At 28.9% G+C, this 14,290-nt stretch overlaps 1 protein-coding gene across 1 annotated transcript in view; it reads right to left on the reverse strand.

Moving 5' to 3' along the window:
* The window catches only part of LOC106687142 (probable aconitate hydratase, mitochondrial), a 38,966-nt gene extending 25,514 nt beyond the window's left edge, over positions 1-13,452 (reverse strand). Inside the window, exon 1 of the mRNA XM_014430862.3 lies at positions 13,197-13,452. Coding sequence (XP_014286348.1) covers positions 13,197-13,229 — 33 coding nt within the window. The 5' untranslated portion in view covers positions 13,230-13,452. The remainder of the gene's footprint in view (positions 1-13,196) is intronic.
* Positions 13,453-14,290: the final 838 nt, after the last annotated feature.

Here is a 14,290-nt window from a genome sequence, read left to right on the forward strand (position 1 = left end):
TTGGCCAGAACCAGATACCATTCCTTCCATGATAAACTTCTCATCCACCCAAATCCACTTGTTTCTAACCTGGCTTCTCCTTCATTACCTAATAATCATCCTAGGCGTCTGAAAAGAAGATGGTCTCGAGATCTTCTCATCTAGAAATTATTGGAGTTCTATCGATGGCTAGACTCTCCACATGTTTGTATCATGTCACTATGTCACCTACAATTTACTTGTTGTATATATGTATATACAGTTGGAAATAACAATAAATAAATAATTTAAAAAAAAATATTTATTGGAATTGAAATTCAATCAATAATTACAACTTGAGGTTGTTTCTGTAATTCCACAAGCCAATATTTTTGGTTAAACGGCATTTTTAACCGCATATGTAAATAGAACCGTTTAGCCTAAATATTATTTTATAAGGAGAAATTAAAGTTAACTAAATTTAATTCACATTCGTTATGCATGATTGTTTACATAGAACTAATATTATTGACGACATTTCACATAACAAAAGACAATTATCAACTAGTTTAACAAGAAAATCAAGCTGGTTAGGACCAAACCTTACAGGATTTACACCTGCTAAAAACTCTTAACGTAACCTTTCTCTCCTCTTCAAATTACTGTCATACAAAAGTATTCTCAGACCAGCTCTCCTCTAAGGAGCACCTGTGTTGACTAACATAGCACCCACACCATCGAAGAAACTACAACAGTTTCAGGGTATTATCGTGAGACGTATTGTAAAACATACTATTTTACAAAAAACAAAGGGCGAGAACTGACTACATTCATACGACACTTGGACTACAGACAGTGACGGAATTCATCTCACGTAGGCACCTCAAATTCTGCGATAGACCCCAACTCTGCACTAACCCACTTTTTTAGACATTGACAGCAACAGGTGCCACACACATAAACAGGACTGCTAATTTAATGACTATAGACGTTACGAAATCTGGTGAGTTTCATCATAAGAAACCAGACTCAATCCTCTTTTCCGATTTTCAGTTGTATCCTTTTCCTCATCCCCCTTTTATATTGCAATTGAAATGCAGCAAAAATATTCCACCATATTATTGTTACCTATCCCCCAATGTATCAAACCCTATATACCCATGGGGCTTAGAAGAAAAAAAATATCGATTTTTTGGGTATCTTGGAATGTAATAGTCACACAGGGTTAATTTTGGAAGATTATGATTGACCGTGTGTATAGATGAATGGAATATGGGCCGGGGTTTCAGGTTATTATAGTAACCCATTAGGTAATTATAGTTACTCCTCCCAATACAAACGGCTCACTCTGACTTTGACTTCCATCAAAACAGGTATGAATTCTGTCCCATCATTTGATTTTATCCTTTTCTTTTTTCATCTCTTAATTTGTACTTTCTTTAATATTTCTTCTCTTATTTTATCTCATCATTTGATTTTATTCTTTTCTTTTTTCATCTCTTAATTTGTACTTTCTTTAATATTTCTTCTCTTATTTTATCTCTTATCTATCTATTACTATTACCCTTTTCATTTACTGTTTTCAGCCTTAATTTTTCTTATTAAATTTTACTTTTCATTGTATATTCCTGTTATTTTCTACTTATGTTTTTTCTTTTTTTTGTAACTATGTCAAGTGTTAGTATCTTTTTTAGCGAAACGTTGGCTCAATAAAAATAGTATAATTATCTACTATTTGAGTTTTTTTGACCGCTCCCGGACCATATTCCATTCAGGGTTAATTTTGATTTTAAATTGAAGCAAATTGCATGCTTTGTTTTTTTAATGTTAGTTATTATGTAAGGGGCTTAGTTTTTGAGTAATTTGTAGTAAATGAAACAAATCGATTTTCGTTTAAGATTTTAAGTATGTTTCAAGTTTGTACAAAAACAAACTTGATATCAAGAAATCATTTTTTTCTGTTATTAGTTACAAGAAAGGAATCCAAATTGGACTTCAAGAACCCAGACATAAAATTCGAGTTGACAGCTGTAATTTATCAAATTTCTTAAGAAATTCTATTCACAAATATGTAATTACTTCCAATATATAAGTGAAAGTCGCCATGATTACCAATACGCCAATAATAAGCCAGTTAACTTGGAACATAAACCCATTAACCGGTTGGAAGTTAAGAGTTGGAAAGCTGTACATCGCTTTAATATGTTCATTTGACTCACAATAATAATACATTAGTAGTAATAGGGCAGGGCCACATTTACGAAATCTGATAAGTACCATTATCAGAGAGCAGACTCAACCCATATTCCAATTTTCAGGCGAACCCCTTCTCTCATTTCCCTCTTAAAATGCATTTCAAGTGCAGTACAAGTATTATAGTTTCCAACCCACTAGATATCAAACCCTTTAGATCCATGGGGCTTAGAAGAAAAAAAAATTTAAATAAATTCCCCGATTCCAATTTTTTACTAGGCCGATTTTCTTTTAATTCGGTAGTTAATTATTTTTACAATTATTTATAGAAAAAAGTTTTAACTTGGGTGCATCATTTAAAAGGTAAAGGCCAGAAACTGAAATAAGTCCAAACATTTAGGGGTTTCCACCACCAATAACCCCTATTGGGTATCAATACAATTTGGAACGTGTCAAAATTAATATAATATTATCTACGCCAAACTAGCATATTAAATCCATTTCCACTTTCTAACACTAACTACCACCTAAAGGTTCTAAAAGTTTGGATTGACTGGCCTACAACATGTTACACACGGTCTTCCCATACGTGAATCTGGGGCCTGACTCCCCTCCGTGTATTCCTACAAGAAATAGAAAAAACCAACAGTATCAATAATACATGAATTATTATTATTTATAAATAGAAAAAAATGAATTTACTACAATTTATGAATATGGGAAAAATCTGGCGGTTGAGCGTGATTTCTAAAAAATCATCATAGTAGTAGAACAAGACTAACCGTAGGGACGTGACGGCCGTGCGGGTTGGGGCGCAGGTCCCAGTCCGCTCCGCTCGGAACATTGTGGGTTCGATTCCCACCTAGGGCAGTTGATCATTCATTTTTCGGCGGTCCCGAAGAATGAATTTTGACACTCCCGCCTTGGTCAGTACGCGGCGGCAACCTGGGTAAGCCGTCAGGGGTTGGTAAAAAGGCCCACTTGCCATGACATGTTCCCCCACCAAATAATACGGTTTAATCACCGTGCTCCCTAACTAGGTCTTAATGGCTCACAGTCTGATTATTAAGAGAATAATATGGAGATTAAGTTATAAGGTCAATCATTATTATTAAGGTCAATCATAGTAATAAACAAACATATTCGCATTGAAAGTATTTTCATTTGTGAGTTACTATGTTTTACAACCGAACGCTACGTTTATTCAAATGAGGTCTTAATTTTATTTTATCTACAATTACTAACCTTAAGTAATTTAACTTTGTGAAAGTGAATACTTTCTTTAATATTTATACGGTAAATAAATTACTTCATGAATACAAATATAGCATTTAATACAAATGGCTCTTTTTTATTTTAATTAATCAATTATTTAATCATAAAAATTAAGTTGAACAATGTAAAAGAAATAATTTTATTCAAGATCTACTTTCCAACGTTAATCAAATTAGTTTAATAAAAAAAATATCTTTTGAATTAATGTGCCTGCAGGTCTCCTAATATTGCAAAAAATTAGGGTTCATTGGCGGATTCAGAAGAAGAGCACATTGGGCTCGTGCCCCCCAAACGAAAAATAAAATCTTTATTTTCGGAATAATTTTATATATCCAAAAACTGAACATGATCGGATTCAAATTTTCCAGAGTATTTTTTTAAACATTATTGCACATGGTCAGGGCCAGATAAACCACGTAGCAGAAATAGCAAATTCTACGACTCTCTCGTTATAATACAAGAGCTCAAGGGGAGAAAAAAGGCAGTTATCTCACCCTAATTTTTGATTACTTTAATGAAAGCTATGTATAATTACTAGTCCTAGTCTTAAATCAAATTTACTGTCCGCACAACTATAAATCAATTTATTTTAACAAATATCATGAAAACTACTATTCCTATGAAGGTAAAGGTCATAAACTTCTTTATAGTCCATAAAACTAGCTTTAATTTGAGTGCTAATAGACATCTGTACCTCACATAGTTCCTGAGATATATTAATTCTCAAAATAAATTAACTAACTACTAATCTTTCAGTAGATTTTTAAGAAATTTTGCTTTTTAAAAAGCTATGTCTCGAGAACTATTGGACGTAAATGAGTTCTTTTAAAGCTAATATTTCAGCAAATTTACTCTTCTTTAAATAATGTTCTCTTAGATTTTCTAGTATCGTTGGTAGTTTTTAAGATATAGGGCTCCGAATGAAAAATCAATAGATTTTTAAGGTTCTGAAACAGCCGCCATTTTTTAATCCCCCTATCTATACTTGTCAGAATCATCAATGTTGACTAGTAATTATACATAGTTTTTATTGAAGTAATTAAAAAATTGGGGTGAGATAACTGCCTGCCTTTTTTTCTTCCCGGCTCTTGTACTATTACTGGGGTCCCTCGTTTCTGGTGGAGAAAATGTTAAGCTAACCTAGTAAAATGTAACTAACCTAGCAAACGGTAAGAGATATTTTTTTCCACCAAAGAAGTGTATTCCTAAAAATATTGCAATAAAAAAAACACATTTGGAACTTTGTCTGTAAAATATTGTACTTTTAAGTTAACATGAGTTGGTTTTTAGTGAGCATTAGGCTGTTTAAGAGTTAAAGAACGATGCATTATTAACTAGGTTCGTAGTTTTTCTGCATAATATGCTCATTTTACTATCCTTACTATTTAGGTAAGGAGAATATCGAGATCTTTGTATTTAATTGTAATTACGCGTCTTTAATAATTAACAACTGCCCCGGAGAACAACTATGATCGGATTAATCTGGTATATTTTAAACATTTTTTCGTCATTTCCAGACGTCTAAAACACGTTGCAGTGTCCGTGGTCACAAGCAGTTGTTTAATTGAAATTATTTAGGAGTTAATAAAAAATAAATTCAAAATTATTGAACTTATTACTGTAATGAAAAACGTTTGGATGAGGTCCATTTATTGACCTGGTTTAGTATCAACTCCATTTATTTATCTCGCAAAATAATTTTAAAATACATAAATTTAAATATTATAGTTTACTGGTTAAAATCTTACATATTCAAATTTACTACCTAATATTCTTTCTGGGTACATAAGTAGTAGTAGAAAATCAGTCTCGCTCACTCGATACGGAACTAAAAACGCCCAATACAACACATCGCTAATCCAAAAACTTAATTTGCGGTATTTCCTAAAATACTAAAATGACGTGTTCCCGTGATACAAATAGATGTTTGATGTTAATTAAAAGATAAATGAATAAATTGCCGTATGTTACGAGAAATTACCTTGTCTACAATATCACTGCACACTTACGCGGGGTAGTGTTGCGTAAGACCTATTTACACAGCACGATCTCAATTTTTTTAATGGGCGCGAAATTCAAAAAGATTTAAAATAAAAAACACCAGGGTCCTGTTTTAAAATAAAGTACAAACTAATACAATTAATCTGGTAGTTTGTATTTGGTACAATTTCATAGACAATTCTGCCAGATAATATCTTAATTTTAAACTCATGTAATATCACTAATGGTCGTCACTATCATGAAACAAAATGTATTTGTGCTTGTACTTTATAGTTTGTGTACTTGTATTTATGGGCTAATACTATTAGCTTTCATTATGACACAGGCCCCTAATGGGCCAACCACAAAAGACCGGCGGGCCGCAGTTTAAGTATAGCTGTTTTAGAACATTAAATAAAGCATGTAAAAATGAGTTCAGGAATATAATGGATGAAGTTGTATCAGTAATCTCATATGAAATGTAATTTACTTGAAGAAATTGATTTTTCCAACGTTATCACCTATAAATTTGCTCATATTAAATCAAGAAAGAATTACAAGAAAATGTTATAATTTTTTTTACCATATAAAACTCAGGCCCTTCAGATGACTTTTTTTCGCCTATGAAATACAAATTCTAGATTCATGTCAGGGATTTTATTTTTTATTATAAATTAAAATAGCATGAATCTTCAAATAGGTTGAACCGTGCTGATTATGTAATCCATAATTTAAATTTTTGTTATAACTTGTTTATCCTGAAATTTAAGCACTGAAATATAATTTTCATTAAACTACTAAATTTCAATCATTTTAACGAAGTGCTTTTTCAAACTTGATTGTTAAATCTTAACGGCGTAAATACCAACACTCATCAATGCTCACACTTTTATTTTTATAGTAGAACTAAGTAATTCTAAAACCTTTTTATAAGGAGGCATAATAAATAGTAAAACCTAATTCGCGTTCAATAAATCGGTACCCCTATTGTCAGATTTTTTTTTTTTTTATAAATGAGTAATAAAAAATAAAATATCAATATAAAAACAAGGCACTGTAATAAAATAATAAGTTTTTTTTATAATTGTTTAAAATATTTATTTTAGTATTTTAAATTAACTTACGGGGCACCCTTATGGCGAACTTGAGGCACCCATTTTAAGAACCGTTGCACAAGAGAATAGTAGATATAAACAAACTAATTATCATGCCAAGACGTATTAATACATCATTAACATTTAACTTTTAAAATAAATTCATATTATATATTGCAGAATAAATAAATATTTTTCTTCTGATTTTCCAGCGCTAATTTATAAACTTCCAGGAAGAAAAATGATTTTCAAATCGTATGCAATAATTATTTTGTAGAATGGAATAATGTGTTTTATTAAGTTATACTTCACAAGAATAACTAAAAGATAAAAGAAAAAAAAATTTGGAATGCTTATACATATGTATTATTTTTCGTAGTTGGAATACCAGCGATCTGTGCCATACCAAAATAGTAGCAGAATTTGAAATATTGAGTCTTCAGAGATGACTTATTTACTCATACAGACCAAATAATGTGATATCTTTTATTGTTGCAGATAATTATATGTTCATTTAGAAGGAAAAGTACTAGAGATATGGGCGTAGAAAAAGAATTTCGAGAGAGTGTTTATGAACAAACACTTGCGTAGAAATAAATCACAAATGAGTATTACACCCAAATATTTACTAAGACCACAAAAGTAATTTACAATCCACAAATACTTTTGAATATTGCGGTAATTCACATTCTTGATCAAATAGGATCTTACTTCGAGAATAACAGACCCGATTTCAATTTTGGGCGCCCCAAGATCCAAGAGTTTTTTCCGCACCTCTTCCAAACCATCGGAAGTAGGTCTGGAAATTTTCCCCCAAAAAATAATTTTTATGACGAATAAAAAAAATCATAACTGTATTGATTTTTTTAATTTATTATTTATGATGACAATTTTATCTCATAATAATATCACTTATGAAAATAACTTGAAAAACAAATGTTTCCATCATTGTTGTTATAAGCCATTATCGAGGATAACTATTCTAAATTAAAATTATTATAATTAATAAATGCTTAATGATTCAATTAGTGATTAAAATTATGTATATATGTTTTAGAATATGTTTAGTGATAATGCTAACTTAGCTATTGCTTAACCTATTCTATCCTGTTGGAAATTGCATTCCTTGTCTATAATTTTAATTACGTAAATGGGTTCTAAGATTTTTCATTTGCTATTGTTTCTTTCCTTAGTTTTTATTTTTATATTATTTAAATCAAATTCCTGTTAGAATGTTGAGCTGTAAGGCGATAAACCAATAACTTTGTTATATTTCTTTAATTTTATAATTAAAATAACTGATTTGCTGGTTCATTATATTTTTTAATGTTGTCTTGATTGACCTATGTATATTGTTTCATTATCAACCCCATAACTAGTATTACCACAACCCAGGCATTTGATCTTTTATATTAGATTAGTTTGGTTAATTTTATCTATTCCGTCTTTCTTGTTTGAATAAATTTTCTGAAATTTACTAATTGGATTTTTTACCAAATTTGAAGTGATTTAAATCATATTGAGTGACTGTCCTGATTATAGTTTCTATTGTTATTGATAAGGGTTTAAAATAGAATAGTATGCTGTATAATTAAATTAAATATTCTTATTATTAATTCTATTAATTAATTGATTATTATTATTATGACTTATTATACTCGTTTCATTATCATAATTTAAATTAGTAGTAGATGAGCTATTGTCATTCATATGTAAAGCATCAATCATTAACATTTAATAATTTTATATTTTAACACTCTTAATTTAGAATAGTTAACCTCGATAATGACATATAACAACAATAAGCTTTAATTATTACCTTCTTCTGTACCTTACTGTTTATAATTTTATTAAATTAAATTGTCTATAAAGGTAATTATTGGAAATTAAAAACCCTTCAGTAGCTACCAATACATAAAAAATGTTTGGATTATGCATCATACACCCATAAAAATTAATTATTACTATTTGGTTCCAAATAAATATTTTTCTGTATCACGTTAGTTAAATGGCTTGTACAAATCCCACCCCAGACCTAAACCATCCAATTAGTCGAATATTTAACAATATATTGCCAAACAAATTACTACATCTAAAATTGCGATTACGAATGGATTTGTTCAAACCTTGAAATCGTTGTACATTTAGAATGTAAATAATGAAAACATATACCTATCAATTAAGAATATCTCCCCAAATCGTGTAAAATGTTATATACTAACAAAATATACATGTTTATAATCATTATAACAAAATTAAAAATTAATTTTAAATTTTTGGAGGTTTGAAAGTGAATTATGAAAGAGAATATGATTTTAAGAGCAAAGAGCCTTGTCTACCATTTAAAAACCGTTGCTTTGAAAAATGGCGGCCTATTTAATTTTTTTCGACAAATAAATTAGCATTATTTTCTGACAGAAAATTATTCAATTATTACCTATACTAAAAAACAAACAATGGCCTTGAAAAGTAGCTGATAAACAATTCCTCTAATTCATTTATACGTTTAATAGTTCCCAGTTCCCGAGATACACTTTTTTTTTTCAAAAAGTAAAATTTTTTTCTAAACCAAGAGAAATCAACACTTTACTTCTACTTTGGCAAATGTCATGGAATAGTATTTCTACGAAGATAATTATTTAAAAATCCCACATGGTGTATTTAACTTGCTTCAATTTGATTACTAATAGAACTCTTTACGTTCAATACTCCTCGAGATAACTGTTTTATAAAAAAGCATTCTTTTCTAAACTTTGAGAAATCGACATTTCATAAATTTATTTTAACAAATATGGAGTCAACTACTCCTACGAAGATTATCAGGAGCTACATTATAATGTGTTTAATGAGCTTCAATTAGATTGCTCTTAGACATTTGTGTGTATAAATACTTCCTGAGACACAGTTTTTCAATGACCAAAATGTTGTAAAATTTCGAAAAATGGACATATTTAAATATCATGGAACTACATAATAGTGGTTTTAATGAGCTTTAATTCAAGTTCTCATAAACATCTATACGTAAAAACTTCCTGAGATACATTCGTTTAATGAGGAAACTTTGTTTTCAAATTACGAACTTCAAATTATCAGGGAAACTATTATTCCCACAAAAGCATTCATTATATACTACATAATGTAGTAACTTTGTGATTGATTTAATGAGTTTCAATTTCAGTGAAAATCGATATCTGTACGTCTGATGGGTCCATGATTTTCGGCAAAATAAATTTACATAATTTTAATTTCAGAAAAAATGTTCCTTTTTTAAAAACTATCCCAGGGACTATTAGCATTCAAATGGAACCTGGTTAAATCCATTACACAGCAGTTTATACTGATTATTTTCGTAGCAGTAACAAGTATCATGATGATATTTATCACAATGAAAAATTTGGTGCGCATATCGCACAACTTTTACCATCATGCTTTGAGATTAAATTAATCCTTCTACATTTCAAAACGGCTATTTCTTTATTATTCAGGAGGACAATACTTCCCCATAATACATATTTCATACATAGATAAGTGAAAGTAAAATTTGACTATTGTCGTAACAACCATGGAAAACAATGTTATTAAATTCTTTCATATTTTATATTCATCCATTGTTAATGAGTATTAATAATGAGAGATGGTTATTTTTTTCAAATAAACAAAATTAAACATATTTAAACATTTTTTTTATTTTTCTGTCGCTAAGAAAATTTGTTATCACGGATTACTTGAGGTGTTAATCAACTCTGTTCCTGCTAGGATTAAACAGTTTAACGCTCTGGGCTATTTCCAATTTCCCAGTCTTTTTAAGACCGGTTGTGAGAAAACTGTTTTCTCCTTTAGTTTGTTATCAAATTCTTTCATAGTTCATATTAATCTATTCTTTCATTACTACGAACAATGATATATCGTTGAAAAATTCAAGCCCTCTTAGACTATTTCAATGAGGATGATATCTAGCTGATATTAAAAATCACTTGACTGTACATTGATATTGATCGATACCAAGTTTAATCAAAATCGTTAAGCAGTTTTACAGAAAATCGAAAAAAATAAAATAAAAAATCGATAACATAAATTGGGACTTCTGGTCAGTTGATTTTATGGAAAAATTGTCACATCCCAGGAAAATTCAAACCCCCCTTAAATATTTAATTTCATTACATTAAGACTTTTCGTTTTTGAGCTAGAATGTTCACATACACAGACCATAACATATTATGAGAATTGGTTATTTGAAATCAGCGGACCTAAAAACGTGTTTCCCTAAAAAACTGGAGTACGAAATTTTCAACATTGCATTCAAAAATTGTTTAACATTTAATTTATCTGGAAGGGAAGAGGCAACTTAAAATTTAGAACCATTACAATTCATCTCAAACTTTGTAATTAAAATAAGTGTTGATAACATTGTGTGATAAAACTTCATATCAGTTTATTGTGAACAAATAAAATTTGAAAACATTTTTTTGAATCTTGGGAAAATTAAAAAAAATCCTGAAAAATCTTATGCAGTAGAAAAAAAAATTGTATGAGTACAAAAATGTTTAAAAGATGATAAAAAATTATATTCTAGAAAATCCATTACTGATATTGGAGATCTAGTTATGGGGGATTCAATAGATAATGACATGCACAAATATGCAACCTTATCTTTTATAACTTATTTTTAAAATCTAAATAAATAAAAAATCACACAGAAAAAATGATAATTTATAGCTAATTTCCAACTCATTAAAATAAATGAATCCCCAGAAAACATTGAAAATATCAACTTCCTAGGAAAATAATTTTAGTTAATCAATAAATTTTTAGAAAATTTAAGTTTTAAAATTTAACTGAAAGATATAATACATGCATTTTAATATTAAAAATCATAAAAGAAAAAAATATAACTGATATGGGTAACAACACTCTGATTGTCATGAATGAATAAGCAGGGAGGATAAAAACTTATCAATAATGAAAACTGTTTTTAAAAACTGGAAGGGAAAATCTTGAAGGTTAACTTAAGAACAGAAAGTTGGCACAAACAACTGGCAATGATAAAGGTTATTACATACACTCTCTTACATATTGAAAATCAAAAATTATGTACATTATACATTTTATGTTCATTCTGCAGTTACTTCAGGTAAACTATTAGAAAGATGTAATAATTAACCTAAGGCTGCTGAGGTAAAATATTAATACATGTGAGAATATTTGAAGTCAACACTAGAGGTTCGGTACAGTATATAATAAAGTTCAACAGACATGTAACTTTAAAGTAGCCTTTCCAACACAAAGAATTAGGGCTGTCAAAAAATTATGTATTATAGCAATGTCTACAAAGTAATTATTATAGTTCAGCACATTAACTTTTATTTCTTTAAGTTAAAACATACAGCTCTATGTGTTACTTGAAACGGAGACCATAATTTATAATTTATTAATTATAGGCCATTAAATAATATAAGAGCAAAAATTTGGTTTTAAACCTAGTGTTTTGCATGCTATGCTGTAAAAGTTAAGGGTACAATAGAACACTACACGCCAATGACCGTAAAGCATAAACAATGAATATGTGACGTGAATTCTAAAAAGAAGTGTCTTTGGATTCATAAATATCTAAACTGAGTAGCCAAGGTTCCTTTAATAAATTAATAAATATTATATTTATTATTTAAACAGCATTGGAGGTAAAGCCATCTTAATTCAACATATTATTAATCATTAAGACAGAAAGAAATTTTATAATACACTTGAAGCAATAAAACCCTAAAACATTTGCAATATATAAGCAATTAGCTAAATGTGTAGCTTTAATATTAGAATGGGTCTAAAATTAGGGTCTGCATCTTGCAACGGTAACATTTAAAAAAGGAAAACAATAATGGGTTAATTAATAGTAATAGTTAAAAATAAATTTAAAAAACTATGCATAAAATTAATATTTACAAATAAAAAACATTTCAAATAAAGAACCTGATGTCTGATAAGATAATTTGAAAACATAAAATATTATGGATATCTAATCTAAGAGCTTGATGAATTTTCCATTTCTTAAAATAAGTAAGTAGTAGGTTTAATTTAATTAATAGGAAATAAACGTCTCGAGCATAATATAACAAATATATGTTATTTTTAAAGGTAATAAATATCCACAACAGATAAAAATTCTCAAAGAAATAACTACCAAGTTCTAAAAGTCTAATTATAGTCCACATCTTTACTCATGACAAGAACTCAAAGATCTCCAGCTTATCACTAAATAACAAAATAATTTACTGCCTCAGAGGTATAATGAATTGATAATAGTAGTCAAGAGGGTGGACTATGTGGTACATCAAACATAAGTTTTATTAATTAATCGAAAATCAATAATCCTGAGTATATTGTGTTAGAAGCACTTAATAAATTTAAAACTAAATATTGTATAAATACTTAGGATATGGAATATACATTTTCCTCTAACTACCATGAAATATGGTGTTCTCTTGAACTAGATTTACACTATCAAACGAATTTAATCTAAACATATTTTACTTATAATTTTGTGGTGAAGATAAAAATAAATTTTTAGAACCAGTTTTTCAAAATTGACCTTTAGTAGGTCATTCCAATATTATATTTAGTTTAAAAAATTTATTAACCGGTCCATCTTTATAAATGGTCCAAATCTAAAACTATAATACACTAAATCAATAGGTTAATTACCTGAAGTGGAATAAGCCGTAGACAATTCGCCATACCAGATCCTTATAACGAGAAGTCCACTGAATAACTAGATACGGCTCAATGAAAAAAATTTAAGACATTATTCCACTAGTGCCATCTGGCTTCCAACTTTTAAAGAGGAGAAGGTTACAATTAAAAATATTATAACCTGTACCGAGTTCATTTCTTAACAGCCCTTATCAATATTTTCACGTTAAACTTTATATTAGTACATTTCCATTTAATATAATGTTTTACTTATTTCGCACCTTTTATTTTTATTTTTACAGTTGTTAACAGCTAAATATTTTAAGTTCTATCTATCGTTTCCTCACTATTTTTAAGTTAAATTAGATTACTTTTTGACATCAAAATGGTATTTTTATGTTATGTATTTGTATTTCCAAGCATTTATGTATAAAATTGCATCTTTGGTGTGAGATATCTAAATTATTATATTGTATAAAGTGGTTAAATAAATATGCATAATAAAATGCAAAAATATTTAAGAGAAATGTATTTCTTAAAACATGAGAATCAAATATTTTTGTCCCATTGAAGAATTATATGATCAAAATGTGTGTGTGTGAGCAAAATTATTTTATCATTATTAAAGAATTATTTTCAATGATGATGTGTTTATTGTTACCCTTATAATAAGTGGAACTTATTTGATAAGTGCCAACATTGACTCTTGTAACTGTCACCATAATGAAGGCCTGAAATTCGGGCCGAAATATTGACACTAATAAAATAAGTTCTACTTATTTGTGTTCATTACTCCATTGATTAGCTTCTCAAATTATTTTCAATAGAATTGTTCATGGAAAAATGTTATAGATCCATTAAATCGTTGTGTGTTTATACAATGGTCTCATATGCTGAACACCGTGTAATATCTGCAAAATTATATATGAGTACAAAGCAAATTAATGATAAGAAAAAAAAATACCAAAAACTATCTTCAGAGATAAATCGGTACTACTGTACCAAAAAAACTCAAGTGACTGAAACTTCAAAACTCACTTAAACAATGGTACTTAACTGACCTCAACCAAAATGGGTCGGTTAGAGCTAGCTTTTTGTCAAAAGTT

This window comes from Halyomorpha halys, unplaced genomic scaffold, assembly GCF_000696795.3.
Source record: "Halyomorpha halys isolate HHAL.00 unplaced genomic scaffold, Hhal_1.1 Scaffold37.1, whole genome shotgun sequence".
NCBI classification, from domain to species: domain Eukaryota; kingdom Metazoa; phylum Arthropoda; class Insecta; order Hemiptera; family Pentatomidae; genus Halyomorpha; species Halyomorpha halys.